Source organism: Mastigoproctus giganteus, chromosome 12, assembly GCF_048544385.1.
Source record: "Mastigoproctus giganteus isolate SK-2022 chromosome 12, ASM4854438v1, whole genome shotgun sequence".
NCBI lineage: Eukaryota > Metazoa > Arthropoda > Arachnida > Uropygi > Thelyphonidae > Mastigoproctus > Mastigoproctus giganteus.
In genome coordinates, this window is record NC_143586.1 from 59,712,065 (window position 1) to 59,739,340 (window position 27,276).

Sequence of the window (27,276 nt, forward strand, 5' to 3'; positions counted from 1 at the left end):
GAAAAGCTCTCTCACATCAAGTTCGAGGTCCATTTTATTGCCCAGTTCAACAATTTCATGATAATTATCGTAATAAATGCATTTTTTAAAAGTTTATTTATTTAATACATTTTTTAAAAGTTTATTTATTTAAATCTTACAATCATGTTCACTATACATTTGCCATTTTGTTTTATAAGGAACTCTGTCTATTGGCGACTAAGAAATTTTGAATGAATTGTGATGTTTATTATACCAAATGTTCGTAAATTAAACATTCATAAACTGAGAGTTGCCTGTATAGAAAAAATGACTACATTACCATGTCTCAGTTAAAGGAATTGAAGGGAAAAACATACAACATTGCTGCACTTTTCTGTCATTTAAAACTTCACAACAATGAATTTCCTATTCGGCCCATTGTTTCTTATAGAAATTCAGCATTTTGCCACACGTTTATAGTATTATAAAACCCTTTAGACAGGCGATACAATTTGTGATAAAAAACTATAATACATTATTTAATAACCTTAAGGACTGTAGATTCGGGGATAATGATAAATTATTCTCACTGGATGTTGCTTCCTTATATACGAATGTAAACGTCGAATACACATTAGATATTCTTTGGGATATTTAAATAATAACTCTATACCGATTAATTATATACAAAGCTTCCTATTAAAGAAATTTTTTACTTAATTAAACTTTTAGTTGAAGCCAACTATATCACCTTTCGAGACAAAGTAAATAAACAAATTTTTGGTTTGCCAATGGGATTGAGTTTAAGTAGCTTAATATCAGAGGTCTATCTCTCAACGATTGAGCATATACATTTGATGCCTTTTCTACCCCATATCACATACCGTGGGAGGTATTTAGACGATGTTCTGGTTATTTCTGATAATAGCACTATTCAAGACATTTTACATTCATTAAATAATATTCATCCTAGACTCTATTTTACGTTGGAAAGGGAAAATACGGATACTAAGCATTTCAATTTTCTAAATTTTGAAATTTCAACTATCTTAAACATGATACCACCCAATTGGTATGTTATTCTGGGATTATTGCTACCCAAATGTAGTACCTTGCATTTGTATAGCAATATGCATTAATATGAGTAGTTTGCATTAATATTAATTTGAAAGCATACCCTGATTGCTATCATTACCTACCCTGTACACCTTTGTGCAATTAGCATCATTAATAATACTGAAAACAGTAATGAACTCAACACCAAGCTCTGGAGAATGCACTAATAATATTTGTTCATGAAAAGCAATGGCTATTAATAACCATTCTCTGTCTCTTGCCACTCAAACTATACTTTATCCATAGCAGTATCTGCCTCTAATGCCACACTTCTCCGATTTGTATGACAGTCCCCCCCCCTGATAATGAAGAAACAGCTGGGTTTCCAGTTTTTAAAGAAGATTGCACAGTTAGTTTCTTTTTTTTTTCTTAAAAAATCTCACTTTTGCAAATCTTTCCATATTTGTGTCTTCTTCAAAGGTTGCCAACCTCTCAGAAATTGATTTAAAAGCTGCAGCCTTTTCTCTCTCTCTCTCTCTCTCTCTCTCTCTCTCAAGAAAGAGAGAGAGAGAGAGAGAGATGATTTTTAAAATTCAGTATCAAAAGCTAATGGACTAATTGGCTACTAGAGACGGTCGTTTTCAAAGCCGCTAAGTGGATTTTTCTTATTTATTGATTTGAAATTATTGTTTTTCTAAAACTTTTGATTTAAATTTAGAAGTATAACATTATTTTGTGATTTTCTGATTAATTTGGTGTATTTATTCTTTACTCGGCCTTGTAATTGCATAAAAGTATCGGTAAAGGTTTCCACGTGTTTCAACTCCGCTAACCGTTCGTAATTTTCCCGCCTTTGTGATACGATATACCGTACTAGATAGCGTTAGTTGAACTTCGTTAGCAGTTAAATTGTACGTTTAAATAAATACATATAACGACTTAGATTACAAACGTAATATAATTAATTTTATTTAACATAATTAATTATACATATAACCACTTAGGTTACGTAACATAAATAATTAGTAAAAACAAATAATTAATACATAACTTGATACGAAAGTTATATAAAGGGATTTCGCAGTTAACACTCGTTACTGAAACGTAAATATTTCGTAGATAACACTCGTTACTGAAACATAAATATAGCGTTATAACTGTGTTTGGATACAAGTTTAGGATTTAATTTTGTACAGAAATTGAAATTTTATTGAAAGTAAATCTAAATCATGACTCAAACCAGAGCAGCAAAGCAAAGGGCTCAAGCTAATGGGAATGCTGTGGCCCAGGGGAGAACTGAGGGGGGCAGTTGTCCTCTGAATCACAGCCTTGTAAGATGCACTATTTGCTTGATGTTTGCGGAGCAGTCAAGTATGGGACATGATACTGCCATGGGGGATGTCTTTGTGTGTGTGCGATGCAAGGAGTGTAAGGAGATAAGGCGACAACTCAGCGTTGTTATGGGCCTATATGAGAGCTTGAAGGATAGGGTGGATGCCCTCGAAAGATTACAAGTGAGGGGCCCATCAAGCTCTCAGCTGCCCACACCAATGCCAGAGCTTGCACTTGGTCAACGCGGAACACAGCGGCAACCCCCAAGGCAGAATGCGCTGGTCCCAAAGGAACTAGTAGTTGTTGGTGACTCTATTGTCAGGGAAACGGGAAACATGCTTTGTAAAAAGGATAGGTGGAATAGGACCAGGGTATGTCTGCCAGGGGCAAAAGTTGATGACGTTGTAGAGCGGATATCATCTTTTAAGGGCACAAAAGGTGATATAGTTGTACACGTTGGCACTAATGACATTAAGAGTAGGAGACCGGCGGAATTACTTGACAAGTACAGGTCACTGATGAAAAAAAGCCGTGAATTAGGGTTGAAATTGAAAGTGTCTGCAATTCTGCCCAGACACGATAGGAGGGAGTATATGATGAGAGCCCTGTCAATCAATTCGGCCCTGGAAAGATTGTGCAGGGCTCAAGGGGTAGAATTTTTTTCAGCCTGGTCTGTACTTGTTAACAGGAGAGACTGCTTCTACAGGGATGGGATACACTTAAATAGAAAGGGTGCAAGAATGTTTGCTGATGCTATCGAGGCAATGTTAGGTGGGTCGGAAAACTGCTAGATTTGGGGGGATACAAGGACTAATAGATTAACAGTAGCCACTGGCAGAGGTGAAAGTGATTCTTGCACTGCTTCTATTGGAATGAGCCGCAGCCTGGAAAATAAGATGCAGGATATTTCAGAGACTGCTGGGAATCATTGGGGTACAAGTAAACACATGGGTTGTGTTAGGGTAGCTAAGAAAAAGAACAGGTGCATGTATACTTGTGTGTACACCAATGCTAGGAGTTTAGTAAATAAATTTGATGAATTTGAGGTATTGCTCAAAACATCAAAGGCAGATATTGTGGGGATTTCAGAGACGTGGTGTCACACAGATATAAGAAATGCAGAACTGGAATTTGGGGAGTACAATGTCTACAGAAAGGATAGACAGGATAGGAAGGGAGGAGGGGTTATGCTATTAGTTAAAAAACACATAAAATCCAAGGAAGTGAAGCCAGTCGACATCGCTGGACAGTGCAGTGTCGAGTCAGTTTGGTGTGACATAAGCATTGGGAGATCAAAATTGAGAGTAGGATTGTGCTATAGGCCTAATGACTCTGATGAGTATAATAAGAAACTGTTCGGAGAAATAGAGTGGGCCAGTAAATCAGAGAGTCTTATAATGGGGGATTTTAATTTCCCAGATATTGACTGGAATTTGGGGGCTGGTCACTCACACAGTAGCAAGGCTTTTGTGGATTTATTGGATGATTGTTTTCTACATCAGCATGTTCGGGAGGCAACTAGAGGGAGTAATACTCTTGATTTGATTATCAGTAGTGATTCTTCATGCATTAAGAATCTGCAGATAAATGAACCACTTGGTGGCAGTGATCACAGTGTGCTGAAGTGGGAGTTACTCAAAGAGGTAACTACCATTAGGGGTAAAGGGAAGGGGTATTGCTTTCGTAAAGGCGACTACAATGGACTGAGACAGTATTTAAATTCTATACAGTGGGATCAACTGATGATATTGCCAACAGCAAATTCAAAATGGGAAGCATTCAAAGAACTTATCGTGGAAGCTACTAGGCTTTACATACCAACTAAGAAATATTGTTCAAGGTTTAGGCCTAAATGGTTGTCAGATGAACTAATGAGGCATATGGCAGAGAAGAAAAATGCATGGGATACATACAAATTAACACGTGACACGGACGCCTATGATAGATGCAAGTTGATCTGTAACCAAGTTACAAAGGAGGTTAGGCAGGCGAAGGCAGATTACGAGAGATCCTTGGCAAGGGATGCGAAGAAAAACAGCAAAGAGTTCTTTACTTATGTAAACTCTAGAAGGAAGGGGATGAATCAGATTGGTCCACTTGAGATCGATGGGTCAACTGTTGATGACCCTGCTCGGGTAGCTAACAAACTAAATGAATATTTTGCATCGACATTCACACATGAGGAGTTATTCAGCGAGGGGAATGCCAGAGGTGTATTCAACTCTAGCAGTAAGCTAGAGAATCTTGTAATAACTGAGAGCAAAGTGGAGGAGAAATTGTTGAAGATAAACACAAGAAAGGCACCTGGGGTGGATGGGATCTATCCAGTTATATTAAAGGAGGCAGCAAAGGAGGTAAGCAAACCCTTAGCCATAATTATGAGAGCTTCCTTGGACTCAGGGGAGGTACCCATTGACTGGAGATGTGCAAATGTGACCCCAATTCACAAAGGGGGATCAAAGGCTGACACAAGTAATTATAGACCTGTGAGTTTAACTTCTGTTCCCGGAAAATTAATGGAGGCACTGGTGAAAGAAGCACTGCAGGATCATCTAGACAAGACTTCAGTTATAGCTAGGACACAGCATGGTTTTGTTAAGGGGAAGTCTTGCCTGACCAATTTGATTGGATACTATGATGCAGTCACAAAAGAACTGGATGCAGGGAATAACTTTGATATTATATACTTGGATCTTAGAAAGGCTTTTGATACTGTTGCACATGGAAGACTGCTGCACAAATTGGAGCAGTGTGGCATTGGAGGCAAGTTGCTGCTATGGATAAAGGGGTGGTTGAGGGGGAGAAGACAGAGAGTGGTAATCAATGGACACTGCTCATCGTGGACTAATGTTATTAGTGGAGTCCCTCAGGGTTCAGTATTGGGGCCTTTATTGTTTTCTGTATTTATAAATGATATTGATGATGGTATATCAGGCTTAATGTCCAAGTTTGCAGACGATACGAAGGTTGGCAGGGTTGTCAAGGACACTACTGACACTATGCTGCTGCAACAGGATTTGGAAAGGTTGAGCAGATGGGCTTCGAGGTGGCAAATGAAGTTTAACATTGACAAATGTAAAGTACTACATATGGGAAACAGCAACCCCAGAGCAACGTATCAACTCTGTGGTACTACACTGACAGTGGTAGAGAATGAAAGGGACCTGGGGGTGGTGGTGCAGGCAGATATGAAGTTCTCTGAGCAGTGCAGACGAGCTGCAAGAGTAGCTCATGGTGTATTGTCAATGATATATAGGAATTTTTCTAGCAGGGATAAGGAGGTGATTATTCCCTTGTATAAGGCAATGGTCAGGCCACACCTAGAGTACTGTATACAGGCCTGGAGGCCTCATTTCAGGAAGGATGTAGAGCTGCTGGAACGAGTACAGAGAAGGGCAACTAGATTGGTGAATGGGACAAAGGGGTTCTCTTACGAAGAAAGGCTTAAGTTTTGCAAATTACAATGTCTGGAAACTAGGCACCAGCGGGGTGATCTGATAGAGGTGTACAAAGCCTTGAATGGTTTGAGCATGCTCAATGCTGATGGGATTCTTCCTCTAGCTCAGAAAAATCACCTGAGAGGGCATAAATTCAAATTGAGGAAAGACAGATGTAGGATAGATGTGCGGAAATTTGCCTTTAGCCAGCGGGTGGTTGGTGGGTGGAACAGACTTCCATCCCTTGTCGTGGAAGTTGATAGCCTAAATAAGTTTAAGGCTCAGCTGGACAGGTATTTCGAACGAACAGAGGGGTGAAGTGGAAGTGGTTATTTTTATTTATTTATGTTACTTTTTTTTTTTTTTTTTGGCTGATGCTGCATAAGCTTGCTTTCTTGCATCAAATGCCTCTACTAATGCTAATGCTAAAATGCTAATGCTAAAAATGATGTGTGGAGGATCACGGGAATTCCAATTAAACATTGTCAAATAAAGTTTCTGAAACATATAGCAATCGCAGTATATGAAATGGGTATATGATGTGTTATAGGCAAGCAGAGTCAGTGGCTACTTGTTGATATATTGCTCAGAACTATGCTTGGTTACTTGTGGAATTCTTTCTTAAGAGCATATCTGGCATAATTTTTTTTGAAGTAAATCATTAAGTTGTACTTATTCCTGTCGTAGCAAAATGAACACCTATTCTTTAATAAACTATATTAATATTCTTATTGATAAATTATGTTTAGCTTAGGTTATTTATCTGTTGTAATTTATTTTGTTATATATCACTGTATAAATCAGTTTTAATTTATAATTATGCTAACCTAATGGTTAGGTTACTTAGTTTACCTAATATTGTTAAGGTTCAGGTTAAAGCAGATGATTCTGTTGTTCAGCAACAGAAACTACCTTAACACTGGTAATGTACAGTTATAAAATACAAGCAACCGTATCGTAATTCAAACTCCCTATTGACACTGGATGTCTATGCTGGTTACCAGGTGAAACTATGATTAAATTCATATCTTAGCAGCAATTTAACAGGATCTGTAAACATATTTTCTACAAATATGAATAAGAACAAGAAATTAAGTTACTCAGCTTTTATTAAGTAAGGTTTCGATGCCAAATTCAACAACATTGTGGGAAAAATAACTACTAATCTCAGAAATATAGAGTTATTCCCAAACATTAGTTTGCTTGAAACAGAGTTCCTGCATTAAATGTTTGTGTGGAGGCTTTTAAAAATGTACGTTAATATTGCTTCTGGTCAGATTGCAGCTTCAGATCAAAGATCTTTTATCAAAATGATTGAATGCCAACACAAATTTATGAATTGTTGCGGGAAGTGTATGGTGAGTCAACAGTAGCTTTTAGCATTGTTTCCTTGGTCTGGTGTCAGAAGGTCAGATGACAAGATGGTTGATGACAAGCGACCTGAGATAGACCGAAAACATCTATGGACAACACATTGGCAGTCATTATCACCACTATTTTGGAAGAAGACAGATGTATGACCTGTGAAGAAATTGCCAACCAATTTGGAATACTGAAATCATCTGTTTGCCGAATTTTAATTGAGGTGTTAACAAAAATGAAAGGTTGTCATCTGATGGGTCCCAAATTTGCTGTTAGATGAACAATAAACAATGTGTAAAGAAATTGCAGTGCAGTTACTTGCACATTATGGACAAGTGTGTTAAGAGTTTTTAAAACACATTGTTGCCATTGATGAGACATGAGAATGCAACTTTAAACCTGAACTGAAGTCACAGTCAGCTCAAGTTGTTACCATCATTTGTAGTAAGCTATAGTTTCTCTGAAATTGTATTCTTTTGTAAAAAAATAGTAGAAAAGGATTTTTAAAAATGTTATTGTTAAATAGCTTATACCAACTTGTTAATGATATTTACATAATGTTTTGTACCATAAAAATATTAAAATATTTATTTTATTTTAATACTAAGCCTTGCAGTGAAAACCAAGAGATTTTTGATGTGAGCAAAGTGAAACAAGAACCATCTGAAGAAGGTAATTATTAAATATGTAATTAAATGATTTTTTTTTAATGAAATTTCTTTTAAGTATATTTATCAGAATATAATGAGTGTGTTTTAAAGATCTTACTTTTACAACACGGCTCATCTCAGAAACTTCTGAAACTCTCCTTTAAGTGAAAAACCGTATATCGAATTCCTAAAAAGCAGAATATGTGAGAGTAGCGTCATGAAAACAAAAAAGTGCCCAGTTCAGACATTTAAATGGTGAATGGTATAGCTTAAGTGAATAGCTATAAGCCATTAAAGAGAAAATTTTTATATTCAACTTTTAAATTGTGCTTACGGATTTACGGGATTGATATATTTAAGTTGAATATCCTCACATTCCCTGCACCACTGACTTGCACTCCCAGACTTTGGTCACAAAATATGCCACTCCTAACAGTCAGTCCCCATTTTATAATGCATTTACCCTGCTCAACGTTAAAATTGTAACAATAAGTAGAGTAGATGTGCTGTGCAAATTGCATGAGGCAATTGGATACCTGAGATTTGCAAATAATTGCAGTTTGAGACAGAATAGGCAAAACAGCACACTTCTATTCATTCATGAGTATGGGTACCTCATGCAGCAATACATGTGGTTAGACATTAAGGAGTACTGATGGTGGCCCATGCATCATTGATCTGGGCACAGAGCTGCTGGAAAAATAAATTTTTAAAACAAAAATGTGCACCACTTATATATATATATATATATATATCAAAAATGAGATCACGCTGTAACGAGCAAAAAGCCATAATGATTTTAATTTCTGCATATTCTGATACAATCGCTCACTTTTATAACGAGCGTACTACATGGATATACTGTACAAATTTTGTTAACTATGCAAACATTCTTAATTGCTCAGGTAGTTGAAAAAACACAATTCTTGGAATAGACAAAAATGAAAAGGGCAACTTAGCTTTACTTACCCTATTTACACATTGTCTTGTATTCACTGAACCATAAATTTATTTCGGGTCTTCTAAGAATTTTGAAACATTTTTTCTAAGAATTGTGAAAATGGGACTTCTAAGAACTTTGTATGCATTTTAGGACTTCTAAGAACTATGTATGCATATCACTTTACTTCCATTTTGTCATTTTAAAGTAAAATCAGTTAGAAACGAATCTTTCCTTTGGAAACATGTCTACTAACAAAAGAAAGTGTCTCTCGATTTACGAAAAAGTCTAAATTATTCATGAGTTAGAACGTGGTTTTAAAAAAAATGTTGAAGTATGTAAAAAGTTTTATTTGTCCTCTTCAACAATATTGACATGGTGGAAGAATAAACATGTTTACATATTGGCACTGGAAAAGAACATAACTGGGAAAAAAAAAAATTAGAAATTGTGGGGTTAAAAACGTCAACGAAGCATTGCTTCAATGGTTCACTACACAAAGAAGTGCTGGATTTTCAATAGACAGTTCGATCTTGAAGGCTCAAGCGGAAAATTAGCTAAACAATATGGACAAGATGATGTTTTGTGTAACAACGGTTAGCTGGATCGATTTAAAAACCGACATAACATCACTTATGCAAAAATTAGTGGAGAATCTCGATCTGCAGATCCAATAATCTCAAATGAATGAATGGATTGACCATGTTTGGGCAGAAATCAGGAAAGATTTCAATGACAAAGACATCCACAACACCGATAAAACAACTTTTCTATAATTTGACACCTGACAATATATTTAAATTCAAAGAGGGAAAACATGTTGATGGAAAAAAAATTAAAGACTCACTTGACAGTGCTTGTCTGTGCAAATATGACAGGGACTGATAAAAAAAAAAAAAAAAACTGTTTGTTATTTACACTGCAAACAAGAAAGCTTGGATGACTTCGGATATTTTTTGGCAATACGTAAATGATTGGAATAAGGAGCTATTCAAAAATAATAAAAATATTTTATTGTTAGTTGATAACTGTCCTGCACATCCCCAGATTCAAAATTTGGCCAATATTAAGCTAGTGTTTCTGCCTCTTAATGCAACGTCAATTTTACAACCAATGGACATAGGTGTAATCAAGAGTTTGAAAGGATTTTATAAAAAATTTCTAGTTCTACATCTGATCAGTCAAAGAGAACAGAAACTTAACAAGTCTGTATCGATATTGGATGCTATAAATTTATTGAATGATGCTTTGAACGACGTTACTTCGACAACCATATCAAATTGCTTCAAGAAAGCAAAATTAAATTCAAATGAAATTTCAATTGTAGATGAAGATGATGGAAACGAAGAAAACAACTTCCATTATCCGAATGGTTGCTATGTAACAATGTTGTAGGTTTTAATACAGATAACGTCGATGAATTTGTATGAGTCAATGACAACTTGTTAACTAGCAGTCTTCCTATAGAGAGTCACATTTTAGATGCTGTGCTCAACAAAAACGATAAAGACAATGATTGTGATGAAGATATGATGACAAGCGAAAGCAAACCAAAATCAGTGCTTACAATCTCCCAAGCTCAAGGTGCAATGGACACGTTAGTCAATTTTTTTGAAGAAACTGAGGTAAATAATTAGACTTTTAATGCATTGAGTGCTTTAAGGAGAAACTTGAGAAATATCAAAGTGAAATATTTAAAACAAACATCAATTTTAAGGTTCATGAATAAAAAGGCTAATTGTGTTTATTATTAATTAGTATTGTTTTTAATTACGGAGAAATAAATTGTGTTTAATATTTAAGCGTATTGTAGTTTATACAAATATATTAATACAAATTATGTCCTGGTCCCACAGGTCTTTCTTTTTTTGAATCTTTCTTTTTATCAAGTTATTGAGAATTAAAAAAAATAGGAGTAGATTTAACTCATCACAGATATAGTGAGTAATAATGAAGCACAAAAGAATGAGGAAGAAATATCAGAAGTAAAAAACTAAACATGCCTGTTGAGACAGTATCTCAGCAAGCACTTAGCACTTTTTTAATTTAATATAGAGGAAGAATAGAATAAAATAAAACAGTTTTTCTGATCACATACTGATAAAATTAGTACACCATATATAAAGGAAAATGGAAATACATAGGAAGAAATAGAATGAGAGATTCAACTGCTGATACCCATCTCCTCAGGAGAAAGCTACAAGGCACACAGTGGGGTGAATTAAGAATATAGTGTTTCGACAACCTCTCAATTTCAGAGCCTGTAATTTTGTTACAGTTTTTCAACTCAGCAAGTGGTTGGGTTGAGCAACTGTAACCAGCTGAACTGAATGAGAGCAGCTGGTTACAGCATCAACTGTAACCAGACAAAAGGTAATGCTGGATTCAACAGTCGTCACTGTGACAACCAGAGGAAAAAATGTTTCCCTGACCAGCAAATTATGTGTAAATTCATCATTTTGATGGAGAGATTTCAGAGTCTAAGAAAAAGATAGATGAATCTATGGAAAGAAATAAATCAGGAAACTCTTTAGATGATCTTTAGTATCCACCACAACATTAGACACAGTGCCAGTCTTAAGCACAGCTGACACATGCAATTTCCTTCAACTGCCAATTTATTTGGCCATGAATGTTTTGAAATAAAATCCCATTTTATGAGATTTTATTTAAAAAAAAAAAGAATTTTTGTCAATTTTAGTGTTGCATTGCAAAGCCAGAAAATGCAGCCCATTTGTGAGTTATACTTAGTGAAAAGCAATAAAAGATTGTTAATTCAGTTAAGAAAATGGCATGAGCAGTGTCAAAGTTATTGGAAAAAGCTTGCAGATGAGCTTGGCAAAGGTATTGGAAAAAGCTTGCAGATGAGCTTTCTTTGAGATTGTAACAGAAATGTTACAATCTCAAAGAAAGAATTATATGAAACAAGCAATTATATGTGCATCAGAGGATGAAACTGTTTGCAGTCCTGAAACAAAAAATAGAGTTCATTCTTTTACTGGATCAAGTCATATTGTCAATAATTTCCTTTTAATGAATTGAAAGACATCTTTTTTATTTTTTTCAAGGTACTGCTAAATATAAAAACTCAGTTTTAAAACTTACAAAAATATGAATTCTAGTACATACTACATTCTTTACTCTTAATTTAGGGAGAATGCGCTGGTCCCACAGGCGCTAGTTGTTGTTGGTGATGCTGTTGTCAGGGAAATGGGAAATATATTGTGCAAAAGGGATGGGTGTAATGGGAGCAGGGTCTGTTTGCCATGGGCAAAAGTTGATGATGTTGTAGAGCAGATATCATCTTTTAAGGGCACCAATGCCCTTAAAAGATGTTGATGATGTTGTACATGTTGGCACCAATGACGTTAAGAATAGGAGATCTGTGGACAATGTTGGAAAAAAAAAAGTTGAGAGTTATAGTTAAATTTGAAAGTGTCTGCAATTCTATCAGACACGATAGGAGGGAGTGTATAATGAGAGCCTTATTGATCAACTCAGCCCAGGAGAGACTGTGCAAGGCTCATTGGGTAAAATTTTCTCAGTGTTTTCTGTGCTTGTTAACAGGAGAGAGTGCTTTTACAGGGATGGAATACGCTTAAATAGAAAGGGTGCAAGCATATTTGCTAATGCTATTGAGGCAGTGTTAGGTGGGTTAGCTTGGAGGAAACACAGACTAATAGATTAACAATAGCCACTGACAGAGGTGAAAGCAATTCTTGCACTTCTTTTATTGGAATAAGCAGCAGCCTGGAAAGCAAGGTTCTGAGGATTTCAAGACCCACTGGGGGTCATCACTGAACAAGTGAATACTTGGGCTGTATTAGGGGTAACTAAGAGTAAGAACAGGTGCCTATAATTGCATGTACACCAGTTCTAGCAGTATAGTAAATAAATTTTATGAATTTGAAGTGCTGGTCAAAACATAAAATATGGTCATTGTTCGGATATCAGAGACATGGCGTCAATCAGATATAACAGATGCAGAATTTGAATATGGGGAGTACAATGTATACAGGAAGGGCAGACAGGAGAGGTGGAGGGGTTATACCAATGGTTTTCAACCAGGGTGCCGCAACAACATTCTTGGGGTGCCGTGTAATTTCGGTTTAAGTTACTTAAAGTTATTAATAATTATTATTTTATTATTATTATTTTTTTAACTTTATATATTTATTTCATTATAAAAAGGTGTATGGTATCCATTGTACCGTATCTTTTTAATTTTGTGGTGATCTATAGTTGATCTTTATTTAGTACCTCTATATAAAGAATAAAATTATTATATAGGTATATATTAAAAGGTCGAAAACCACTGTGTTAGGTATTTCTTTTGGCCTAGGGGTGCTATGAAAAGATTACTGGGACACTAAGGGCGCCGTGAACCGAGAAAGTTTGGGAACCTCTGGGTTATACTATTATTTAAGAAACACATAAAATCTAACACAGTGCATCTAGTTGAAATGAGCGGCCAGAGAACGTTGAGTCAGTTTGGTGTGACATAAGTAAGCACTGGGAATCCAAAAATGAGAGTAGGAGTGTATTATAGGCCTAATGACTGTGGTGAGTACAACAAACAACTGCAGAGAATTAGTTGGTATGTAAATGAGAATGTCTTATCGGGGATTTTAACTTTCCAGATATTGACTGTAGCTTGCAGGTTGGATGCACACACACACACACACACACACACGTCTTTTGTGAATTTATTCACTGACTTTTTCCTACAGCAGCATGTTAGAGAGGCAACAGCGAGGAGTAAAACTCTTTGTTGATTGTCATCAATATTATTCATGCATTAAGAATCTGCAGATAAAAGGACTACTAGGTTTGCTGTGATCACAGTATATTGATGTGGGATTTACTTAAAGATGTAACTTTATTGCATTGGTCTCAGTTTTTAAATTCTGTACAGTGGGACCAACTGATCTATATTTAAATCTCTATTTTTGATATTGATGAAGGTATATCAGGCTTAATGTCTAAGTTCCCCGTGTTACCATCAGCAAATTCTAACTGGAAAGATCCATTTAAGGAATTAATCATAGAAGCTACTGGCTTTTCAGACTAGCTAAGAAATACTGTTTGAAGTATAGGCCTAAACGGATGTCAGATGAACTAATAAGACTTGGGGCAGAGAAGAAAAATGAATGGGATGCATATAAATTATCAGGTGACACAAAAGCCTTTGGGAGATATAAACTAGTCTGTGATTAAGTCACAAAAGAGGTTAGGCAAGCAAAGACAGATTATGAGAATTCGTTGGTAAAGGATGGAAAGAAAAATGGCAAAGACTTCTTTACTTATGTAATGACTCCAAGGAGGGTATGAATCAAGTTGGTCCACTTGATATTGGTGGTTCAATTGTTGGTGATCTTGCTCGGGTTGCTGACAAATTGAATGAGTATTTTGCATCTACATTCACAAATGAGGAATTCTTTAGGGAAATGAATGCCAGAAGTTTATGAAACTCTAATGGCAAGATAAATGATTTTGTAATAACTGAGAGCAAAGTGGAGGAGAAATTGTTGAACATATGAAAGGCACCAGGATGGATGAGATCTATCCAATTATATTAAGGGAGGCAGTGAAGGAAGTAAGCAAACTTTAGCCATAATTATGAGGGCAGCCCTGGATTTATTGGAGTGCCCTGTGGACTGGAGATGTGCGAATGTATTCCCAATGCACAAAGGGGGATCAAAGGGTGACGAGTAATTACAGACCTGGTTTTTTTTTTGTTTTTTTTTTTAGGAGCATTACCAACTAAGGCCATATTGCTTCGGGGATATGTGGTGGTCATTCTCTGACCTTTCCGCATCCTCCATATTTGGTGGTCACAGGCTCAAACCCCGGTCTAATCAAGAAGTGTGTGATACCCACTGCTGTTGCTCCTGCCCACCTGGCTACAGAGGCACCACAGACCTGTCAGTTTATCTTCTGTTGCAGGGAAAATAATGAAGTCACTTGTTAAAGAAGTAATGCAACATCATCTAGACAAAGGTTGCAGTTATACTTCAGACACAGCATGAGTTTGTTAAGGGGAAATCTTGTCTGACCAAATTGATTGATTACTATGATATGGTTACAGAGAAACTGGATGCAAAAAATAATTTTGATATCATATACTTAGATTTCAGAAAACCTTTTGATACTGTTGCACACAAAGACTGCTGTACAAATTTGAGTAATATGGCATTAAGGGCAAGTTGCTGTTGAGGATAAGGGATGGTTGAGAAATTGGAAGTGAAATTATTAAAGCTAAATGTAATAAAGGCACCTGCAGTGGATGGGATCTAATCAGTTATATTAACTGAGGAAGCAAAGGAGGTTTGCAAATCTTGAGCCATAATGAGTGGATTCTTGAATTCAGAGAAGTTCCCTACGGATTGGAATATGTGAATGTTATTCCCAGTTCACAAAGGGGAATAAGAGTGTGACAAGAGTAATTACAAACCTTTTAGCTTGACTTGTGTTCGAGGGATGCAAAAAATAATTATGACATCATATATTTAGATTTCAGAATAGTTTTTGATACTATTCTATGTAAAATACTGCTGTACAAATTGGAGCAACATAACATTAAGGGCAGTTTGCTGCTATAGATTAAAGGGATAGTTGAGTCAGAGAAGACAGAATAGTTGTCAGTGGCGCTGCTCTTCTTGAACTAATGTTATTAGTGATTCCCTGATGGTTTAAATGGTGCTGGACCTATTTTTCTGTTCTATATTTAAATCTCTATTTTTGATATTGATGAAGGTATATCAGGCTTAATGTCTTAAGTTTGCAGATGATATAAACTTTGGCATGGTGGCTAATGACAGTAATCAGGGTATGCTTCGTGCAACAAGATCTAGAAAAATTATACAGATGAACTGAGACGTGGCAGTTGAAGTTTAACAGATGCAGGGTACTGAATATTGGTAGCAGCAATCTCAAATTAACAAACTCAAGGTAGTGGATTATGGAAAAGATCTGGGGGTAATTGTGTAATTAGATATGCAGGTCTCTGAGTAGTGCAGACAGTTTGCCAGGACAGCTCATTTGGTTTTTTTCAATGATATACAACAATTTTGTCTATATGTGTAAGGAGGTGATTATCTCATTGTATAAGGCAATGGTCAAGTCACATCTTGAGTACTGTATACAGGTCTGGGGGAATTATTTTAGAAAGACTGTATTGCTGCTGTAACAGGTGCAGAGAAGGGCAACAAGATTGGTGGGGAAATGATGGGTGCTCTTACCAAGAAATGCTTTAGTTCTGAAAATTGTAGTGTCTGGAGACTGGGCACCCATGAAGTGATCTGATTTAGGTGTTAGAGCTTTGAATGACTCATGCAAGCTCAATGCTGATGGAATTCTTGCTCAGGCTGCATGAGGATCATAAATTCAGATTGAGGAAGAATGGTTGCATGATAGATCTGCAGAAATATTCTTTAGCCAGCAGGTAGTTGATTGTTGGAACAAACTTCTATCTGGTGTTGTTCAAGTGGGTAGTTTAAATAAATTGAAGGAATAACTCAACAGACTATTAGAAAAGATGGATAAGTGACATTGGAAGTGTTTGTGTGTATTTTTTTTTTTTGCTGATGCTGTATAAGTTTGTTTTATTGCGATGGTTGCCACATACTTATACTAATAATGCTAATATCAATATCAGCCTTTCCAGTATGCAGCTAAATAAAGCCAGATTTACTTCTCATCTCCTCTCTTTTCACATTCTACCATATTTTATGTTACCCCCCCCCTCCGTCCAATTCCCACCAGCACTCCACCAGAAATGTCAATGTTGCAACATTACATTCTCCTGAACTGAATTCACACTATTGCCAACAAGAGAAGCCTTGGATGTTTCCCCAGTTTTCTGCTGCGAATCATTATACATCTTATATGATGTACACGAAGCACCCCAGTGACTCTCTCAGAAGTGTGTGGGAAAAATGAAATATATAAGCCCATATGCAATTTCTTGGACTACCCCACTATTTCCCTGGAGTGGTTCATGTAATATGCATAAACATTCACTTTAGTTTGATATTCATCTGTTTTCTTCAATTTTTCCCACTGGATAGTGTCTTTATCCATTTTCTAATAGGTTCTAACTAGAACTAAAACACATCAGGTTAGGTGGTTGTAGGAGGGATCATTTTGCCTCGTCTATTTTTATTCCTACCTGAAACAAAATATGTTGGTCTTATCTTTTGATTGTTACATTTTCTATCCATCATTTGGTTAAATGGCATTAGTTGATTAAAGCACTAAGAACTTTGGTCTTTATTTAATATAGCAAATATAAGATTAGAGATATGAAGTTAATTTGTGACTATTCTGAATTAATATTTGAAATATTTGTTTTAGGAGCTCATTGTGATGCAACTACCAGCTTTGCACAGCAGCCGATAAGTACAGTTTCACCCTTGGGAATTCTTTCAAAGGAAACAGACAGAGAATGTAATCTTTTGAAAAACAGTTATAAATTGCCAAAAGTTTTAGAGGAACAAATTGCTTCACAGTCACATTTAACTAATGAATCAGGCATTCTCGTTAATTCCCAAGGATATGTTCAGATTAAAACTGAGCCTCAACTTTTAAATTTGGAAAATAATAATAAACTGAATTCTCCTACAACAGGTCAAGATCCTTTATGTACAGAAAATTTGCAGAAAACTTATTCCTGTGTACAGTTAAATTCTCCTATTTTACAAGCAGAATTGTTGCCTTCTCAAAGCACTAAACAAAATCATGACGATGAAAGTGAGAGTGTTGCATTTTGGTGTCAAACACTTGGACATCCAGCTACTAATTATAGTGCATTTATTCAACCTAACACCGAAAAAAAGTCTGTGCCATCTTCAGTGTTGAAGACTGCCCCAGTTGTTACTTCATTACAAGGAGGCTTTTCTGAATCATCTAGAGAGGAAAATATTAATTGTCAGACTACTAATCAGTTGCAAGGTGATCAATTTTATGCATTATCTGGGCAGGAAAATATGAAGACAACTGCTATTACTTTTTCTTCTCAAGAAAGTTCATCTTCTGTTTTACAAAAACAGGATAATAAGAGGACTGTTCATCCACAAGAGAAACAGTCTTCTGCATTATTAAGACAAGAAACTGCTAGTATTCCACCTATTACTCCTCAGTCTCTGGCAAGTTCATTTTCTGTATTAGCAAAACAGGATGATACTTCTATTCATGTACATGAGCACCAATCTGTATTATCAAGACAAGAAGATATTAGAATCCCATCTACTAGTGCTACTACTTTGCTACATAATATAGAAGATAGTAGGACTCTCAACGCAGTTCATTTGCAAGGGGGCAAGTCTTTTGTATTTCAAGAAAACGGCAGGATTTCTACTCAGTCACAAGAAGAACAGTCTACTCCATTGCCTGAAGCACATAATTTAGTACAAGAATTATTAATTATAAGTAAACGAGAAGATGAGTTACAGTCACTTTCCAAACAGACAGAAGAAATAGTTAACCAATTAGTATCTATGCTGGATGAATGGAAAAATAAACTAAATCAGGTAAGGTTTTATTTTTTTTTTTAGTTTATTTTCATTAAATTTCCAAACTTTAATAAAATTACAAAGTTTTTATTTAGGATCTCTATTGAAGCATTTAAACCTATAAAAGAAAAAAAATTAGGCCACTATAAACTTCTGAGTAAAATTCCTGTCTTAACCTATTATTAAATAACTTAGATCAAATATATTTTCAGATTTATTGAAAATATCTTTGATTGTAAAACTGTGAATCATAATGCAAATACACCCACACACAGCAAGTCTTTGGAATTTTTAATTGCACATCCATTGAAATGTAATTTTGATCTGATTAAATTATATATATACAAGAGAATTTGTACATCATTAATAAAAATTGTAAATTTAGAATTTTTGCATATATCACAAATTTGTTTGCTGAAAATATTTCATAATGAAATTGGCAAAGAATATGCAATCCTGCCTTCTGTGTTGCCACCATTATTAGTAAGCAGTTGGAGACAGAAACTGCCACACAATCAGGCCCTAACAGAAACAAGTCCAGAATAATTGATAAGAAATTGTGTGGCTGGCTTTTCCAGGAAAGAACAACAAATATCTCAATGCCCAGAAGATAGAATCCAAGTGTTCAAGTGACATTGAAATATCAGCACTCAGGGATGGAAAAATGAATAGTATTGGTGAAACTTTTTCACATAATGGGGAAGCAGCAAAATTAATACAGTATCATGTAGCCATTTTAATCTAATAGGGTATGTTGGCATTTTCTTATTGTTATCCAAGCATTTAAAAGTGTTATATGCCCCGACAATAAGCATATTTGCTAATTTCTGAAAATGGGTATAATTGACTTTCAAAATTCCAGATTAGTAAAATTCAGCGCAACACAGGAAGACAGAAAAGAAGAAATGTACAGTTTTCTTCACAATGTGGTTACTGTTACTTATTAATAAATTTAATTAAGAATTAAGTATTAGATAAGTATTTAAGCCTAGCTGTGGTCCTGGGGCAAACTGCAGAGACACAACTCCGTCAACCCAGAAAAAATACACAGTGTCTATACCGACATGGTTTAATATGTTAAATTCCGTTTTTTTTTGTAATACTGACATTGCCTTTACATACCAGCTGGTATGTAAAGCCAATGTCCTTAACTGGACATTGGGGTAATTATTGTCAGTACTCTCTGATTTATTACAAGAAATGTTATGTTATGCTAACTACTCACTGTGTGGTCTATCCTGTTGAATGTTTTGATTTAAATTCCACATACCAAGGCTCTAATCATTGCACCCTTAGAGATTATATTACATAACCACAGAAACTTAGTTGAAGCAGGATACTCAAGGGGCATCTGAGCTTGATTATCACTCTGTGTCTGTTAATCATAGTTTCAAATTCAATAATTTCTCCATCTTAGATTATAATCTAAGGTGGAGATTCTAATTTGAAAGAAATTTAGCATTAGCAAAGGCACATGATGCAAGAATGCAAGCTTATATAGCATCAGCCATAAAAAAAAAAAAAAAAACCTTTATTTCACCCATCCATTCGCTCCAAATGTTTGTCAAGTTTTGCCTTGAATCTGTTTAAGCTATCAACTTCTACGACAGATGGACGTTTGTTCCAGCAATCAACCACCCGCTGGCTAAAGGCAAACTTCCACACATCTATCCTACAACCGTCTTTCCTCAATTTGAATTTATGTCCTCTCAGGCGATTATTCTGAGCAAGAGGAAGAATTCCATCCGCATTGAGCATGCTCAAACCATTCAAGGCTTTATACACCTCAATCAGATCACCTCGCAGGTGCCTAGTCTCCGGACACTGTAATTTGCAAAACTTAAGCCTTTCTTCATAAGTGCAACCCTTTGTTCCATTCACTAATCTTGTTGCCCTTCTCTGCTCATTCCAACAGCTCTACATCCTTCTTAAAATGAGGCCTCCAGACCTGTATACAGTACTCAAGGTGTGGCCTACAAGGGGAAAATCACCTCCTTATCCCTACTAGAAAAATTCCTGTATATCATTGACAAGACACCACGAGCTACTCTTTCAGACCGTTTGCACTGCTCAGAAAATTTCATATCTGCCTGCACAATTATCCCCAGGTCCTTTTTTCATTTTCTATCACTGTCCGTGTGGTACCACAGAATTGATACGTTACTCTGGGATTACTGCTTCCCATATGTAGAACTTTACATTTGTCAATGTTAAACTTCATTTGCCACCTTTCAGCCCATCTGCTCAACTTTTCTAGATCCTGTTGCAGCAGTGTACTGTCATTAGTGTCATTAACAACCCTACCAATCTTCGTATCATCTGCAAACTTGGATATTAAGCCTGATATGCCATCATCAATATCATTTATAAATTCAGAAAACAACAATGGACCCAACACTGAACCCTGAGGAATTCCACTAATAACATTAGTCCACGAAGAGCAGTGTCCATTGATTACCACTCTCTGTCTTCTCCCATTCAACCATCCCTTTATCCATAGCAGCAATTTGCCTCCAATGCCACACTACTCCAATTTGTGCAGCAGTCTTCCATGTGCAACAGTTTCAAAGGCCTTTCTAAGATCCAAATATATGATATCAAAGTTATTCTTTGCATCCAGTTCCTTTGCGACTATATCATAGTATCCAATCAAATTTGTCAGACAAGACTTCCGCTTAACAAACCCATGCTGTGTCCGAGCTATAACTGACGTCTTGTCTAGATTATCCTGCAATGCTTCTTTAACCAGTGCCCCCATTAATTTCCCTGGAACAGAAGTTAAACTAACAGGTCTGTAATTACCTGTCTCGCACTTTGATCCTCCTTTGTGGATTGGGGTCACATTTGCACACCTCCAGTCCATGGGTACCTCCCCTGAGTCCAAGGAAGCTCTCATAATTATGGCTAAGGGTTTGCTTACTTCCTTTGCTGCTTCCTCTAATATAACTGGATAGATGGAATCTATCCAGTTGTATTAGACAGAAGAAAAGACCAATGTAGAATAGATGTGCGGAAATTTGCCTTTAGCCAGCAGGTGGTTAATTGCTGGAACAAACTTCCATCTGTCGTTGTGGAAGTTGACAGGTTAAATAAATTTAAGGAGGAACTGGACAGACATTTGGAAGGAATGGTGTGATTTTTTTTTTTTTTTTTTGGCTGATGCTGCATAAGCTCATACACTTGCTTTCTTGCATCACATGCCATTACTACTACTACCCCAGGTGCCTTATGTTTATCTTCAACAATTTCTCCTTAAGCAATTTTAGCTTACTGCCAGAGTTGAATACACCTCTGGCATTCCCCTCCCTGAATAACTTGTCATGTGTGAATGTTGATGCAAAATATTTATTTAGTTTGTTAGCTACCTGAGCAGGATCATTAACAGTTGAACCATCGATATCAAGTGGACCAATCTGATTCATCCCCTTCCTTCTAGAGTTTACATAAGTAAAGAACTCTTTGCTGTTTTTCTTTCCATCCTTTGCCAAAGATTTTTCGTAATTTGCTTTCACCTGCCTAACCTCCTTTGTAATTTGGTTACAAACCAGCTTATATCTATCATAGGCTTCTGTGTCACACGTTAATTTATATGTATCCCATGCATTTTTCTTCTCCATCACATGTCTAATTAGTTTATCTGACATCCATTTAGGCCTAAATCTTGAACAATATTTCTTTGTTGGTATGAAAAGCCTAGTAGCTTCCAAGATTAATTCTTTGAATGCTTCCCATTTTGAATTTGCTGTTGGTAACATTATCAGTAGGTCCCACCATGTAGAATTTAAATACTGTCTCAGACCATCGTAGTCACCTTTACGAAAGCAAAAACTCTTCCCTTTACCCTTGATGGTAGTTACCTCTTTGAGTAAATCTCACTTCAGCACACTGTGATCACTGCCACCTACTGGTTCCTTTATATGTAGATTCTTGATGCATGAAGAATCACTACTGATAATCAGATCAAGAGTATTACTCCCTCTAGTTGTCTCTCGAACATGCTGCTGTAGAAAACAGTCGTCCAATAAATCCACAAAAGCCTTGCTAGTTTGTGAGTGACCAACCCACAAATTCCAATCAATATCCGGGAAATTAAAATCCCCCATTATAAGACACTCTAATTTACTGGCCCACTCTGTTTCTCTGCACAATTGCTCATTATACTCATCAGATTCATTAGGCCTATAACACACACCTACTCTCATTTTTCCTTTCCCAGTGCTTATGTCACACCAGTGTGTGACATAAGCACTGGGAAAGTCCACTCACATAAATTGGATGCACTTTCTTAGATTTTATGTGTTTCTTAACTAACAGCATAACCCCTCCTCCCTTCCTGTCCTGTCTATCCTTTCTGTACATATTGTACTCCCCAAATTCCAGTTCTGCATTGCTTATGTCTATGTGACACCATGTCTCTGATATCCCAACAATATCTGCCCTTGATGTCTTGACTAGCACTCCGAGCTCATCGAATTTATTAACTATACTCCTAGCATTGGTGTGCATGCAAGTATACATGCACCTGTTTCTACTCTTAGTTACCCTCAAAAATTTAACAGATAATTATCTCTTAAATTTCTGTAAACTTCTTATTTCTGAGACCTTGGATATGAAATTATTCTGGAATTCTCATATTGTCTGCTGGTCCTTTATTATCTCGGACACCTGGTACTATATCAAATTATAAGAGAAAGTAATCTGCATGTCTTACCAACCCTAATCTGATTAGTTTATTCCTGGGCTTATGTGCATTTGGTAATCATGTAATTCATTCTGTCCCTTTAATAACAATGCAAAAAGTGTTTGTTCCACTTGGGGGAAGTATTTTTAGTTTTAAGCTTGTCAACGTTAACGTTTGATGTGTGCCATTGGAAATCCTTTCCACACTTGTGTTGTTATCAGCAACATTGGTCCTGGGATCCCACTGTCTGTATGCATGATAATGGTGTAGGCAACGTTTACCTTCTGTATCTATGATAATGAGATAGGCCACGCTTACCATCTGTATGCATTATAAATGTAGTGGGCCACACTTACCCTGCATGCATGATGCTTTTTTTTTTCTTTCTTTCTTTACTAATAATTAGCAATTTTAGTTTTAGGTTATTCGTTACTTAGACATTTAGCAATACTTGGAATTTACAGAAGACCTTGGAATAAATCACAGGTAATGAATTATAGGTGAGAGTAGAAAAATATGATCCTGCAGGTCATTTCTCCCTCTGTATTATAAATCAAAAACAGACATAATGTAGTTTGATTGACAGCTGTGAATCAACACAATTTATCAGTGAATAGTGTATGAATAAACTACTGGGGAAGCGCTCCTCAAGATATATTTCTCTCTTGTGTTAATTGAACCTGGTAATCAGTACATAGTTGATATGGAGCATTAAACACAACAATCAAAAAGGAAATTCTTGAATGTCAGCAACAAAATAAAGATCAACAGTATTCTACAAAGCAGTTTATCAACAATTTTTTAAAAATAATTGATTTCAGAACATGTAATCGTAGAAACTTCTGACAAGGAATAGATGCAACTTTGCAGTATGAGGATGGCAATGGATTAAGGCAATTCACAGAAAACAGTTGCCACTCTTGGGGAACCTAATTAGAGGAATATCTTTCCAATATAAACAATTGGTATCTTCAAGAATTTTAAGCCAGTTTAGGTCAGTTAGTTACATATATTTTAAAATAAACATGGAATTTTATTATTGACACTGATTTCTGGTAAAAATGCCAGTGATGAAGACTGAAAGATATGGAAAGGAAATGTTTTTAACAAGTTTTTGGAAGAATACAGTTGAAATGACATTTTAATGATCATACACATGAAAGTGAAGGCAAGCTTTGTGTAGTTACCATTAAGGGAGGAGAGCACTAGAAGCTGATGGAGTTGGTACTCTAAAATAAATATGGTGAAAAACTATCTTGCCAAGTTTATTGTACTAAGTCAGTATTTCTTAATTGGGTTTAAAACTGAAAGATCTGTGCTCTGGATAGAGATGACTAATTTAATAATCTAAGAGATAGAAATAAAGCAACCTAGTGGATTTCTGTTTTATGCAAAAAGTTAATTATGCATTTGCAGCCTAAAATTTGTATGCCAGAAATGGAACATTATTCGATTGGCCAACAGGTAGAGCAAATGAAAGAAATCTGCTAATGATGAGAGTTCCCAGTAGAGTTAATTCCTCAGTATTTATGAATGATTGATATCGAATAAGCTTAAAAATAAGACAAGGTAGGAAACCTAATACTGTATTTGTATCAGTAAATTTTTTTTATCATGCCCAAGGAAGCTTGAAATTTTTATTCATCATTGAAAAGGGCAAAGGCTGCAGTGGTATTTTTCTTGAAGCAAATTAATTGGTGTGTAATAGAATATCCAAACATAAATCCACAAACAGAAGAAGGTTATCATAATATGTCATGGTGACTGCCCTCTATTGTTAAATAAACAAAAAGTAGCAAGCAAAATATAAATTAATGTTTAAAAAAATTGATAAACAATCCTATGCTGTATTTTAATATGAAATGTATACTTGCCAGTGAAATTTAATTTTTAGTGCAATGTGGTCTTTAAAAAACCACCTCCTTTTTGCAAAAAAGAACCCTATTTTTCTCCAGTTTTGGTCCAAGAACCTCCTATTTTACTCCTGCTTACAAATGCCTGAACTCCAGTTCTTTGGAAAGTCAAAAGTTGGCAACTATGTCAACAGAAGAGAAACTCACAGCAGTGATGCGTCTAGAGATTCCACTTCACATTCTGATACAAGGACAGGGAACTTCAATATAATACATAATCATAATCTAAGAGATAGAAGTAAAATTAAGCAGTCTTCTTGTCATTCCTACAAGACTGCATTATAAAAGGTTAAGGTTACAAAACTTTAAGATTTAAAAAAATAATTACCTTTTACTGTATAATTGTACTTAAACATGACTAAAATTATTATGTTTTCAAATGTGAAAGTGGTTTGTTTCCAAATAAGCATTTTGTTTAAAAAAATTTAATTTTGTGTTTTAAAATTTTTTTTTCCCCTTTTTTTTTTTTTGTGACGTGAGAAAAAATTATTATTTGTGAGAGTTCAAAGAAATTTTGAGACTGTAGTTTGAATTCTCTCATTTGCATTTATAATCAGTTGAACTGTCTGATTACTAAAAAAAAAACTGTTACAAAAAAAAATTGCATTTAGACTTTGTTTTATTGTTTGTCACTTGGTTGGTTTGTCTTGTATATGTTGCTATATTATTATTATTTGCTAATCAAACTATATGTGGTTTATTTACTTTGAAGTAACATCTTTATTATATTGTTGAGAATATAGCATATAATTCATTTTCATTTTGTTCATATTCCTTTGCATTCTTCTAGTGGTTTGCAGTAATCCAAAAAAACATATTTAATGTGCTTTTGGATTAATGTCATTAATTATTAATATTATTAGTGGAGTCCCACAGGGTTCATTGCTGGGCCCAGTGTTGTTTTCTATATTTATTAATGACATTGATGAAGGTATATCAAACTTGATGTTTAAATTTGTAGGTGATACAAAGGTTGGCAGGGAGGTTAATAACAGTAATCAAGGTAAGCTACTGCAACAAGATCTAGAAATATTGGCAGTTGGACTGAGAAATGGCAACATGTATCATTTTAAGTTTAATGTTGACAGATGCAAGATACTGCATTTGGTAGCAGTAATCCCAGAGTAATGTGCCAACTGTGTGGCACATTACTCTGGGATTTAATGAGCAGTGCAGACAGGCTGTCGTACAGCTCATGGGGTTTTATCAATATATGCAGTAATTTTACTATCAGGTATAAGGAGTGATTATCCCATTGTATGAGGCAATGGCTAGGCCACATCTTGAGTACTGCATACTGGTCTGGAAGCCTCATTTTTCAGGAAGAATGTAGGTCTGCTGTAATGAGAACAGAGAAGGGTTACAAGATTGGTAAAGGGTACAAAAGGGTGCTCTTACCAAGAAAGGCTTCAGTTCTGCAAATTGCAGCATCTGGAGACCAGGCACCTGTGGAGAGATCTGATTGGGGGTGTTTCAGGCCTTGAATGGATTGCATAAGCTTGGTGTTGATGGCATTTTTCTGTTGAGGAAGAATGGTTGCAGGATAAATGGTGTGTGGAAGTTTGTCTTCACCCAGCAGGTCATTGATTGTTGGAACAAACTTCCATCTGTTGTCATGGAAATGGGTAATTTGAATAAATTGAAAGAACTAGATCAGTTCTTGGAGAGGATGGATGAGTGAGGTGGATAGTGTTTTTTTTTTGCCCTTTGTGAATTGGTGATACATTTGCACATCTCCAGTAAGTGGGGACCTCCCCTGAGTCCAAGGATGCTCTCATAATTATGGCTAAGGGTTTGCTTAGTTGCTTTGCTGCCTCCTTTAATATAACTGGATAGATTCTATCCACCCCAGGTGCCTTTCTTATGTTTAACTTCAACAATTTCTCCTCCACTTTGTTCTCAGTTATTACAAAATCATTAAGCACCCTGCTACAATTTGATAACCTTTTGCCATCTTCAAACCTTAATAACTCCTCACGTGTGAACGTAGATGGAAAATACTCATTCAGTTTGTTTTCTATCTGAGCAGGATCATCAACAGTCGAACCATCGATATCAAGTGGACCAATCAGATTCATCCCCTTCCTTTCAGAGTTTATATTAGTAAAGAAATCCTTGCTGTTTTTCTTAGCATTCTTTGCCAAAGATTTCTCGTAATCTGCCTTCGCCTGCCTAACCTACTTTGTGAATTGATTACAGACTAGCTTATATATATCATAGGTTTCTGTGTTGCCTGATAATTTATATGCATCCCATGCATTTTTCTTCTGGGCCACGAGTCTCATTAGTTCATTTGACAACTATTTAGGCCTAAACCTTGAACAATATTTTTTAATAGGTATGAAACGTTTAGTAGCTTCCACTATTAATTCCTTGAATACTTCCCACTTAGGATTTGCTGTTGGTAACATCGTCAGTTGATCCCACTGTAC

At 35.8% G+C, this 27,276-nt stretch overlaps 1 protein-coding gene across 1 annotated transcript in view; it reads left to right on the forward strand.

Annotated features, from left to right (window-relative positions):
* Window positions 1-27,276, forward strand: part of LOC150077095 (uncharacterized) — a 282,019-nt gene that overhangs the window by 35,082 nt on the left and 219,661 nt on the right. Inside the window, exons 2-3 of the mRNA XM_090386247.1 lie at window positions 7,757-7,820; window positions 17,094-18,268. Of these exons, the coding sequence (XP_090242373.1) occupies window positions 7,757-7,820; window positions 17,094-18,268 (1,239 nt within the window). The remainder of the gene's footprint in view (window positions 1-7,756; window positions 7,821-17,093; window positions 18,269-27,276) is intronic.